The 11,748-nt window shown below is 42.6% G+C and overlaps 2 protein-coding genes across 2 annotated transcripts; one reads left to right on the forward strand and one right to left on the reverse strand.

The window, feature by feature from the left end:
- Positions 1 to 1,307: 1,307 nt before the first annotated feature.
- Positions 1,308 to 5,445, forward strand: LOC125519424 (the record flags this gene model as incomplete). Its single annotated transcript, XM_048684234.1, has 8 exons — positions 1,308 to 1,941; positions 2,522 to 3,048; positions 3,206 to 3,256; positions 3,336 to 3,443; positions 4,431 to 4,526; positions 4,626 to 4,727; positions 4,823 to 4,882; positions 4,984 to 5,445. Coding segments are annotated over 8 exons (1,644 nt in total), but the record flags the coding sequence as incomplete, so codon positions are not given.
- A 118-nt stretch (positions 5,446 to 5,563) lies between these two features.
- Positions 5,564 to 11,748, reverse strand: LOC125520014 (DNA-directed RNA polymerases II, IV and V subunit 3-like). The gene is made up of 3 exons (XM_048684796.1): positions 11,203 to 11,748; positions 8,479 to 8,716; positions 5,564 to 6,322 (listed from the first exon to the last, which is right to left on the reverse strand). Exons 1-3 carry the CDS (start codon positions 11,685 to 11,687, stop codon positions 6,062 to 6,064), a joined length of 984 nt encoding a protein of 327 aa, XP_048540753.1. The 5' UTR covers positions 11,688 to 11,748; the 3' UTR covers positions 5,564 to 6,061.

The raw sequence follows: 11,748 nt of genomic DNA on the forward strand, positions 1-11,748 counted from the left end.
TTTTGGTAGGTTTGCTCACATGAATTTTCCGTCGAGCACAGAAGAAATTGCCCGAGAAATCAAGTGAGCTACCATTCTCAGCAACAAACTCGCCCACCTTGGATGTAAGAGATGGCACACGATGACCATACATGCCTGCAAGATCATGTATCTGAATCCACAACTTCAGGCGGTTAAGTTGAATACTACATGGTTTGGAGAATTCATCGTCAGGAGCCATGAGCACACTGTCGTCGTGGAAAGTCCACGGTCCACCCTCCATTACCTTTTCCCAATCACCCGAGCAAGAAAACTACTCCCTCCGTAAACAAATATAAGAGTGTTTAGAATAGTGATCTAAACACTCTTATATTTCTTTATGGAGGGAGATCTAAACACTCTTATATTTCTTTACGGAGGGAGTACATGCTTGTGTTTTTCCTGTTTTTTGTTTGCCTGTTTAGGCCGGTTTTAGTCATTTTTTCATTATTTTCTTTTTCTTTTACATTTCAGTTTACTTCTTTCATTTAAATTTTAGTGATGTTTTTTTTTCAAATTCATGAACTTATTTTCTTGACTTTATGAACTTTTATCAATTTCAATTCCTTTTCAAATTCACGATTTTTTCTTAAATTTGTGAACTTTTTGTTCAAATTCATAATCCTTTTACAAAATTTTGAATTTTTTCTCAAATGAGTAATAATTTTTTCAAATCTATGAACTTTTTTAAAATTTCAAGAAATCCATGAACTTTTTCCAACCCATGATCATCTTTTAAACTCGTGAACTTCTCTCAAATTCATGAATTTTTTTCAAATTTATGATTTTATTTAATTTTCGCAAAATACATTATATATTTTTGAAATCCATGAACTTGATGCAAGCTCGTGAATTTTTCTCAAATTCATGATTGTTTTTTAAAATTTATGATTTTTGTTTCAGTTATCCACAAACTTTTTCAAATCCATGAACAATTTATATACCGTATAATTTTTTCCAAACAGGTGAACTTTTTTCTAATTCATAAACTCTCTTCAAATTCGTAATTTTTTAGATCCACGAGCTTTTTCAAATGATTGACAGTGCGGAACCAAAGAAGCTACTAATGAGTTTTTTTTTAGAAGAAGCTACTAATGACTTTTTTTAGGGGGGAGCTACTAATGACTCGTGAGGGCGAAATGTTTTTTTTTTAGACAAGGGCGAAATGTGGTGGAAACGGAAGAAGCGAGCAACGAGCCCGCTGGCTGGGCCGGCCCACGCGAGATGGCTGTGAGCGCCAGCTTAGCGAACTCCTTTCCTACAGAGGCCCATCAAGGGCCCACGCGTGACCGCTCCAAAACCCACCTCCTCCTGCCCCCTCGCAGAACGAACGGAACGGAACAAACCCCATCGCCATGGCCGCCGCCGCCGCCGCCGCCGCGAGGTCGCGCGCCACCGCCGCCGCCGCGTGGGCTCGCCTGATCTCCCACCGCCACGTCGCCGCCGCCGGCGCGTCCGGATCGCTGCTGCCCCACCTGGCAGGCCCGCAGATCGCGCCCCAGCGCCGCCACTTCGCCTTCTCCTCCGTCTCCCCCGGCGCCGGCGGCGGGGGCAGGGACAAGGAGCCGCTGTTCACCGAGCAGACCGTCTACGACCTGCTGTTCCAGCTGGAGCGGGAGCGGCAGAAGGAACGCGAGGATCGGCGCAAGGCCGGGGCCGGCGGCGGCGGCGAGAAGGGGGACGAGGGGGAGGAGGAGGAGGAGGAGGAGGACTTCATGGGCGTGAAGCCGCTGATCGAGAAGCTGGAGCGGCGGAACGCCAAGGAGGCCAACCTCCCCGACGAGTCCTTCCTGGAGCCCAGCGACTCCGAGTCCGACGAGGACGACGAGCGCTTCTCCTCCGACTCCATCCGCCGCCGCGTCGACGAGTTCGACCGCAAGTGCAAGCGCCAATCCGAGCTCCTCCGCTCCTTCGCCGAGGCCGGTATGCATAGCTTCCCCTCCCCCCTCCATTCCTCTCCATTTCCACCACATTTCGCCGTCATGAGTCATGTGAATCCATGGCTGTCCTCTTATACAATGCATCAAGCACACGGCATGCCACACGTATATGTAGGAAAATATAGGGTTGATTGTTGGAGAGGAAAAGTACATCCTCTAATAAATTCGGTATAAGATACCACATCTGTAAAGCCTCACATATATATTACCATGACCTGACTGAGGTATTTGGTTTGTGTATGTAGCAGTGAGCAAATGTACTATAACTGTCGGAGCGATCTCTGTAAGCACAAATAGCTTAATGGCCCCAATATCTTAATTAGTAAATTGTAAAGGAATCCATATATGTTTTGCTCTGCCTGACCACAGGCAATTTTGCGCTGACAACCATCAGTCACAGATACAACAAGTGATGCATTTCCATTTCCTGAATGTTGCTTTGTTCCTGAATGTCGCTGACAGCCATCACAGTCACAGATACTAGTCATGTATTTCCATTTCTTGAATGCTGCCATGTTCCTGAACAAATCTCCTTCTGCGTTGATGTTGATGTTGCCGAACAGAGACCCTTGATGATGCTCACAAGATCATGACGAAGATCGACAAGTTCGAGCAGCGCCATCTGAGCCTGCCGCTGGAGTACAGGGTCATCGGGGACATGATGAACCGCCTCAAGGACTCCACGGGGAAAGAGCGCTTCATCCTCCTGCAGAAGCTGAACCGGGCCGTCAGGCTCATGGAGTGCAAGGAGGCATACGACCCCAGCAACCCCGCAAACTTCGGGCTTATCCAGCACCAGCAGGTCGACTCTCCGGACGATGTGATTGATAACGCTGGCTTCGACAAGGAGAAGCAGATGATCCAAGGAGAGAGCCTCGATGACGAGGATGAGGAGTTCAATGAAGACAAGGAGAAGGACGATATGCTCATCGAGAAACTAAATGCTATTGAGAAGAAGATCGAGGACAAATTGGCGGACCTGGATCATACGTTTGGTAAGAAGGGCAGGGTTTTGGAAGAGGAAATAAAGGATCTGGTGGAGGAGAGGAACTCCCTGACGGACAAAAAGAGGAGGCCTATGTACAGAAAAGTAAGTGATGCTTTATCACTGGAGTTCATTGAATTGTTATAGCAGGCACCTTATGGCTGGGCGTGCCCTTCATTGATGTTCTTAATTTTACATTTGTAACTCCATTGTGCCAACCGCATTGTTGCCTATACTAACACATTTGGTATGCTTTTGACAGGGTTTTGATGTGAAGGTCATTGATGTTAATCGGACATGCAAAGTTACAAAGGTGAATGCTCTTTTTCTGGATGTTCATAAATACTAGTTATAGATTATCCCTATGATTAATTCTGCATTTCTCTTCTCAGGGAGGCCAAATAGCAAAATACACAGCATTGTTGGCAACTGGAAACTACCATGGTGTTGTAGGTTTTGCAAAAGCTAAAGGTCCAACAGCAAAGATTGCAATACAGAGGGTATGGATGTCCCCTGTTCCAAACAATATATCGAACTTATATTTGAGCTATTGAATCATTTCCTTCCTCTCCATCTATATCATCCATTCCACTATTAGCTCATTTTCTTTTCTCGTTTGTGGTTTACACATGCGAGTCTCAAGCGATGGTGACCAAGCTGTGCATATGTGTGTACAGTACAGGGTTAGCATGCAGATTAATAATATTGATAGTGAAACATGGGTTATATATCTTATTCATTTCAGAACTGGGAATTCAAATTGCTGAATATGTCCAGCTTTATATTTTTTTTGATGCAAGATGCTAAATCTGGTAGATTCATATGACATTTGCTTCCACTGGAAACAAAATTTGCTGGTCCAGTACGGCCCGTAAGTTTGTTATATATCTAGCTATGTTTTTAAAGCGTCCTTAAGGCGACGCCTAGGCGTCGAAGCGCTCCCCCTCCGCTTTGGAAAATCGACCGCTTTGGGCGCCTAGGCGCCAAAGCGCCCCCCCTCCCTAAGGCGGTAAGGCGTCGCCTTAAAAACATAGATATCTAGTGAAATTTCTCTAAAATAGTCATACTGAATTGTCAATGCTGGCATATGAGCAATACTTTTCTGGTATATGCAGATATTCTAAATACTTTTCTGAATCTTAGATATGGTAAATACTGAGTTACTACTACTTTTAGGCTTCAATTGTAATTCAATACCTCAACTGAAAATCCTGGCTCTTACATGACATTTGCTTCCTCTCAAAACAAATTTTTTTGGTCCAGTATGGCCCATAGGATAGTATGTATAGTGAAGTTCCTTAAAAATATAGTCGTACTGAATTGTTAGTTGCTTAATATGTTCATCTGGATAATGCTTATTTAGTATGCAGATATGCAAAATAGTAAATTCTGAGTTATTACTATCTTGGGCTTCAGTTGGATATGGATACCTCAACTAAAAAGTTCAGCTCTTACATGAAGCTCCTTGTTCTGTTTCCACTTTCCAGGCCTATGAGAAATGCTTCCAGAACCTACATTACATGGAGCGTTATGAGGAGCACACAATTGCTCATGCAATTCAGGCCAAATATGAGAAAACAAAGGTAAAATATACACATCTGGGCATCAAATCGGCTTCTTCTTGATCAGCTGCTGTAAGGCATCTTTTCTGGATATGATATCTCACTGTGTTGCATCTTAAGATCTACCTCTGGCCCGGACCAATGAGGAGCGGGATGTGCGCCGCCGGCAGGACTGTCGAAACTGTGATGTATCTAGCCGGGTTTAGCAATGTCAAGTCAAAGGTGTGCTTATGCTGTACTAGACACTAGACAGGACCACTAGTCACTCTGGATTTGCAAAGTGGTAACCTTATGTCTTTATTGTTATTATCTTGCAGATTATCGGATCGAGGAGCCCGCTCAATGTTATCAAGGCTCTCTTCATAGCACTGAATGCCGTGCGTGCTCTATTACTCGGGATATTTACTTACAGTGCTTTTGTGTCCTCCGGCTTTCGTTCCTAAGCGATCTGCTATCTGTATTTTTGTTTGTTTTGCAGATTGAAACGCCCAAGGATGTGGAGCAGAAGTTTGGACGGACTGTTGTGGAGTCGTACTTGTTGTAGCGAGGTAGTCATCTGTTTCTGTTTGTGGAGATCACGTCACGTCAGGCCTGCTGGAGTGGCAAGGGAAGACCGAAAGGAGGAGCCGGTGGCAGATCCGACCATGAGACCTCTGTTTGCATCCGTGATCCCAACTATTTGTTTGTCCTGCGACCGGTCCCCTGTTAACCGGGTACTGTAATATTTTGAACTGATCAATGCATAGTGTAACCAGATAGCAGGTGGTCATATTTACTTGGCAAAGAGAATGAAGGCCACGTTTGGTCGCTGTTTATTTGGTTTTGTTAGCAGATATTATGCAATTCTGTCATGGTGGCCTGCCTGGTTGCTTGGGAGGTTAGATCTTAGATGGATCCAAACTTGGTAGAATGAATAAAAACCCTTGGTCTCTTGTTCTTCTGCTCTGCTACCCCTTGGTTTGCTCGTTTCATCATTCATATATACTGTATGTTCAAGTCTACGGAGAAGTAAACAAATTTGCTGGAGCTGGCTGACGGATGTATATCACACACTGACTATCCTGGATTGGTTAATTGGTTTGAATGTGTTTCAGACATGCTCCCTCCGTTCCGAATTACTTGTCGCAGGCATGAATGTATCTAGATGTATTTTAGTTCTAAATACATCCATTTCTTTTTCAGAGATGTATTTTAGTTCTAAAGGCATTCATGAATGTATCTAGATGTGTATGCCTCTGGAGTAGATGGATGTTCACTAGTCATTTATTGTTATTCACCTGGAGTCCTGGACTGATTTGAATAATTTAGGGCGAGTTAATTACTCAAATGTAAATGTGTGCTTGATTGTAGACAGAGTAGTTGCATTCATCAGGCTGCATTTTGCTTCTCCCCTGCATTCATCACTGTTCATCCACTAGAATTTTGGCACTGGATATCAAAAGAGGCATCCGTTCCAAGATCAAAGGAGGCATCATCCATTACATCTTGCCACAAACACCATAGTCAGACGAGCCTACACTTACAACCAGCGATTTCTTTTCCAGAGAACCAGACGGTTAGCCTCCAACAAGGTGGGCGTCGAGCTCGCCAAGATCGCCGTCGTCATCTTGTAGGCGAATGGCGTCCAGCTTCTGCCTCAGGACCGTGATAGCATTCATGATCAACTCATAAGCCGTGATGGCGCCGGTCGTTTCCACGGTGAACACAAAGCTGTCCTCCTTGGCGTTGATCTCCACCAGTCCTGGCTTCCCCATGGCCTCTGCTTTCTTGATCACCTCATCGTCGTATGTGTATGCCTCCGGATCCACAACCGTCACCTGACAGTGACGCAAAAGTAGGCAGGCATGATCAAAATCAATGGTTTGTTATATGCAATAAATAAGACAACTGGCCACAGAATTGCAGGTCTGGGCCAACTGCCACACAATAGTAAGCATGCGCACATCATTCTAGTATACCACTCCAGTATTTAGAAGTAGACAGCTCCATGGCTTGATTTGCCCTTGCAGATATGAGAAGAAATTGCAACCCCATCTACCATAAAAATTTGAAAACATTTTAAACAGATAGGCATTTGATAACATTTACTGTTTTATGAGCATAAAAAAGTCAGCCTGACAGACAATGACATTTATCTTTTGATCATTCTTTTAGAATGAGCTATGCTACATAACGTGTAATTGTTTACAAAGCACAGAGTGACAGAAGTTCCTCAAGATATGCTTAAAAAGGCATGTACCGCAAGTCCTAAGGCATTTGCCCCAAGCATGACGTGGTTTATTGAGCAAAACAAGACCCATCAAGGGAATGAGGAGGTCAGGTGGAATGAACTTTCAACAGGCCAATTCAGGAGTTGACAAAGTGTAAATCCACTCTCTACGCATGTGCAGATTTTAAATAATCTATACAAAACAATTCCTTAAAATGATAGCATGTGATGATGCCAATTTTTTGGCTATTTATCGTCATATGAGATATGCACAAAATGTGGCAGGTATCAGGCATGTAATGGGCTATCTACTTACACGGAAACATAGCATTTATACTTTACACTTATGATTGGCAGGTGTAGGGCCTCAAGTAAACCCATCGCCTTAGATTGAAAGAAACTTTGGTTCAAAGGAGAAGTGGATGAAACACGTAGGAATGGGTATTTCTCCTATGGTGGTACTATTCAAGCCTTTGGTTCAAAGGAATGTAGCAAGAAAGATACAGAGGAAATTTCCCTTTGGTCCCTGTTTCAGAGGGAAAACACAGAAACTTTACAACCCACTTGCACCTCTTTTTCAACTTCCTACACACGAAGAACAAGATTGAGATTCTTAGTGGCATAACATGATGATTATACCTTTCCATGTGGTTTGACTTTGATTTGACTCTGTTTGTTAGGATTCATGTATTTTTTCTATCCCCTTTAACCAAGCACCCAAGTCTGCAAAATTCCTATGTTTCCAATCCTCTGTTTTACACATGCATTCATATTCAATTCCTGCGTTTTTAGAATCATGTGAGCCAAATGAGGCCTTACATGATGCTAGTAGATCCACCTTCACTTAGTGGCTGCAAACAGTGCATGTGATTTGGATGGTGATAGGATAATTTAACCGAACAAGGACATGCTAGAAGAAGGCATTCATGAAATTTAAACTTTAGCTAGTAGAGCTCCGAGGGTTTAGAAATGTCTTTGAACAATCATTAGCATGGTTTGCATATGTTGTTGTGGTTGCTGATTTGCCGTAATTTTGTGCTCTCGCACTTAAATGTGGAGAAGCAATTGAGTTTGAACAAACAATATTTTTGGGGTTTCTTCTCGTTGACTCATGACAAGTGCCTACCCAAGAGTTCGGTAAATAGAACAGCGCAATTTGCAGTATCTCCATCAGGAATGGAAACATATATTTGGCAACAGGAAAGAAAATTTTAGTCACATGTTACTAGTAAATATATCGACACAACAATTATTGCTCTGAGTAGTCCATTTTTAATAGAATTTGCCGTTAAAATCACTACTACGAAGCATCAGTGCAATGTGTATTGATATGTCAAGTTGCCAACCAGACCAAAAAACAAATTCAGGTATTTGACAGTAATTTAATCCGAACAGCCAGAAAAATAGATAGAACATATAAGTACACAAGCATTGAACAGAAACACATGCACTACTTACGATAGCAGGTGCTGTGTTACAACTGTAGTGACAGATTGCAGCATCAGCAAATATAGATGGCTTATCTAAAGTAATGCATGTAGACTGCACAACATCATAGTTGTGGTGTTGAATGATTTGACCAATAATGTAAGATGTCTGATGAATCTAGGAATAGTTCGCGTGCGCGCGCGCACACACACACACAAACTCACAATGAATCTAGCAATTGTTTATCATAGCATATGAAAAACCCAAAAACTCCGGATTCGTTGATGATGTTATTGAAACAAGTGATGGAGACGCACTAGTAGAGAACAAGCTGACCTGTTGGGTGACAGGATCAATGTCAAATACTTTGGTAGGGCTGCTCTCCACCCAGCTTTGTTTTTCCTCAAGTGTAAGTGTCTCCATGAGCTCTTCATTAATACATATATCAGGCTCATACATGAAGGTCACAGTAGCAGCTGGAGACCATTTGGCATGGTCCTTTCCAATTCCCTTCCTAGCAATTGCTCGAAGACGCAGCTCTTGCCCACAACGCAGCTTTACAATTAATATGCCCCTGAAATAAGATATTATTTAAGGCTCAATACCAATAAGCATTAGTTAAACAAGATAAAACTTAAGGGCACTTTTCAGACATTTATTTTCAACTAACTGCTTACAAAGGAAAATGATTTGGTTAACTTATAAAGAGAAGGAAAGATACATGTGCCATACACAGTAGTATTCCCAACATAAGTATTTACAATCTGCACTCTCAAATGGGATATGGAGAACTGAGTCATTTTCAGTGTTTATCCCACATAAGATTAGTGTGTGCAATCATCATGTAAGATCCACTAATAACCAAATGCTCAGCACTTCCATTCATAAGGTAGCTTAATTTTTATTGTGGCAGCAGAAGAACATATCAATAGTGCATGCTCTGTGCATGTAGGTGAAGATTTATAGTATTATTAATCCTTTGGACCTACTTAATAAGCAGAGTACGCTTGCATTTAGAAGCACATAAAATCAAAGATCAGTGTCAGATAGATAGACAGTCAAATGCCCAAATTTCATAATCAAATAGTTAAATGTGCATCCAACCTAGAAGTTATTCAATCAAACCCTTAAGGGATAAAAAGTCTTATCCCCTCCTAAAGATGCCACTGACGGTAAGTCTGGTATACACAGATAACTGTGGCCTCACCATTTGTACTGCTGTCTCCACATAACATTAGTGTGTACAATTAACATGTAAGATTAACTAATAACATTAGTGTCACCAGTTTTACTTCCATTCATTGCACCCCCTTATGCTGGAATGACAGAAAAGGAGAAAGGAGATTGTACAAAAAAAAATGCCTCTTTTTTTTTATAACTAACTGCTTACAAAGGAAAATGATTTGGTTAACTTATGAATAGAAGGAAAGATACATGTGACATACACAGTAGTATTCCCAACATAAGTATTACAATCCGCACATTTAAATGGGATATGGAAAATTGAGTCATTTTCAGTGTGCCCCCCCATAAGATTAATGTGTACAATTGACATGTAAGATCAACTAATAACCAAATGCTCAGTACTTCCATTCATAATGTCCCATTATTATGGAATGAAAGAGGAGGGAAAATAAGATTGTACAAAAAAAAGGCTATGTTACTTTTTTTTTAACTAACTGCTTACAAAGGAAAATGAATTGGGTAACTTATTGTAGAAGAGAAGAAAAGATACATGTGACATACTGACATATAGAGTGGTACTCCCAACATAAGCATTACAATCTGTACCCTTTGAATGAAAATGGAAAACTGAGCAAATAATAGGCAGATAAACATACAGTATATGGATGAACCCCATGGAACAATGAGGTGATGAGAAGTAGGGTAAGAGTTATAATAACACTATGGCAGAAGGCGCATACAACTTAGGCTCTACTCTGCAGCCATCAAGCTCGTTTGTTTACATTATTGAAAAGTAAAGGGAAATTGGATGGTAGCTTCTTTTGTGTCTCTTTTTTACAACCTGTTATTGCCCCCCTTCATTTTCTAAAAGTGGTATCAAGGTCTAAAGTAAATAATTTCGCTGGGCAAAGGATGCACAAAATGTCGACCATGTAGTATGTATATAACCCAGAAAGGTATCTAGACAAGCATAGAATGTGCATATCGAACAAGGATAAATAGTTTATAATTCACTGGACAAGAGTTTTTGGAGGCTTTAACAAGAGATGGCAACATTATTACTAGTTACCAGGAAATGCTGGTTTAGTCCAGATATATATATAGTAGAAGGATGCAAAAATGAGTGTTCATTGGAATCAACAATACAAGATTGCTTTGGCGAAATACATATATTCCTTCGTCTTAATCCTGATCCCACTTGAAAATGTTGTAGAACGATACAAATATAGTTTCACTCAAGTAATTGCAATTTTAAGGCAGTGAAAGCGTACGGTGGTGTAAGTGAGGACAACTACCATTTTGGCATAGATAGAGTAAAATGCTGGCCCCTTGGCTTCCTACTACGTACTAACTGAACCTATAAGCAATTGTAGCATTGGATAATCTGAAACTGAGACCTGGTTGAGCATGATTGAGTTACATGCGCTGCTAGACTGCAAGCAACCCAATGCTGATTTAAAATAAAGTGTAATTTTGACCTTTCGATACAAATTAACCATCAAACTGAATCATGTACAGATACGATGACGAACATGCATGAGGTACTTCAAATAGTGCAGTCACAAGATAACATTTTATACATCTGCCTTCCAAAGAAATAAAAAATGCATTTAGAGGCAAGACAAAGAGTCAGAGACAAATAAACCAGTTAGTACAAAGCATGATTAATTTGACAAACAAAAAAACACAACAAACTAGATATATATATATATATAGAGAGAGAGAGCCAGAGAGGTGAATTAGGAATCCATCATACAGATAAGCTACTAGCCAGTAGATAGAATGACTACATAGGGTTAGTTGGGTTCTGTAGATCAGGCAGAGGTCATCATTTCATCAGATTAACACTTGGGGGCTTTAACAAGTAAAGAACACAATGGGCCGTAATGGAGAGCGCGATCGACTTGCCTGCTGTCACCGGCGGCGTCGGCCTGGTCGACGGGGCAGACCTTGGGGTCGGTAGAGCGGAGGTCCATGGCGGTGACCTCGAGCGTCTGGCCGGAGTCGGTGGCGCGGGCGGCGAGGTGGAACTCGATGGAGCAGTACTCGCAGGAGCCGTCGCCGTCGCAGGCGTCGCAGTCGCGGGAGAAGCGCATGGCGGACATGGCGGCGGAGGAGGTGAGCGGGATGAGGCCGAGGCGGTGCGCGATGAACTCGTCGGTGAGCACGGAGGAGTTGCTCTCGATCTCGACGAGGTCGATGGCGACGGTGGGGACCTCCGCGATCATGACGCGGCGGAGGGCGTTGGCCATGCTCGCGTCGGTGTCGCGGAGCTCGAACTTGGCGTACTCGTCCCTCAGCTCGCGGATCCGCACACGCGGGAACCGCTGGTAGGAGGCGCCCGCCGCCGGGCGCTCCATGCCGCCGGAGGTGGAGTGGGTCGTGGCGAGGGTTTTTGGTCGGGCGGCGGATTTGGGGGGA

Source organism: Triticum urartu, chromosome 7 (assembly GCF_003073215.2).
Source record: "Triticum urartu cultivar G1812 chromosome 7, Tu2.1, whole genome shotgun sequence".
NCBI classification, from domain to species: Eukaryota; Viridiplantae; Streptophyta; class Magnoliopsida; order Poales; family Poaceae; genus Triticum; species Triticum urartu.

Coding starts and splice junctions, on each gene's coding strand:
- LOC125520014 (XM_048684796.1), bottom strand. CDS start 11,687: ATGGAGCGCCCGGCGGCGGGCGCCTCCTACCAGCGGTTCCCGCGTGTG. Junction 8,717..11,202: donor GCTCTCCATTACGGCCCATT/GTGTTCTTTACT, acceptor ATCTTATTTCAG/GGGCATATTAATTGTAAAGC. Junction 6,323..8,478: donor TTGATCCTGTCACCCAACAG/GTCAGCTTGTTC, acceptor CGTCACTGTCAG/GTGACGGTTGTGGATCCGGA.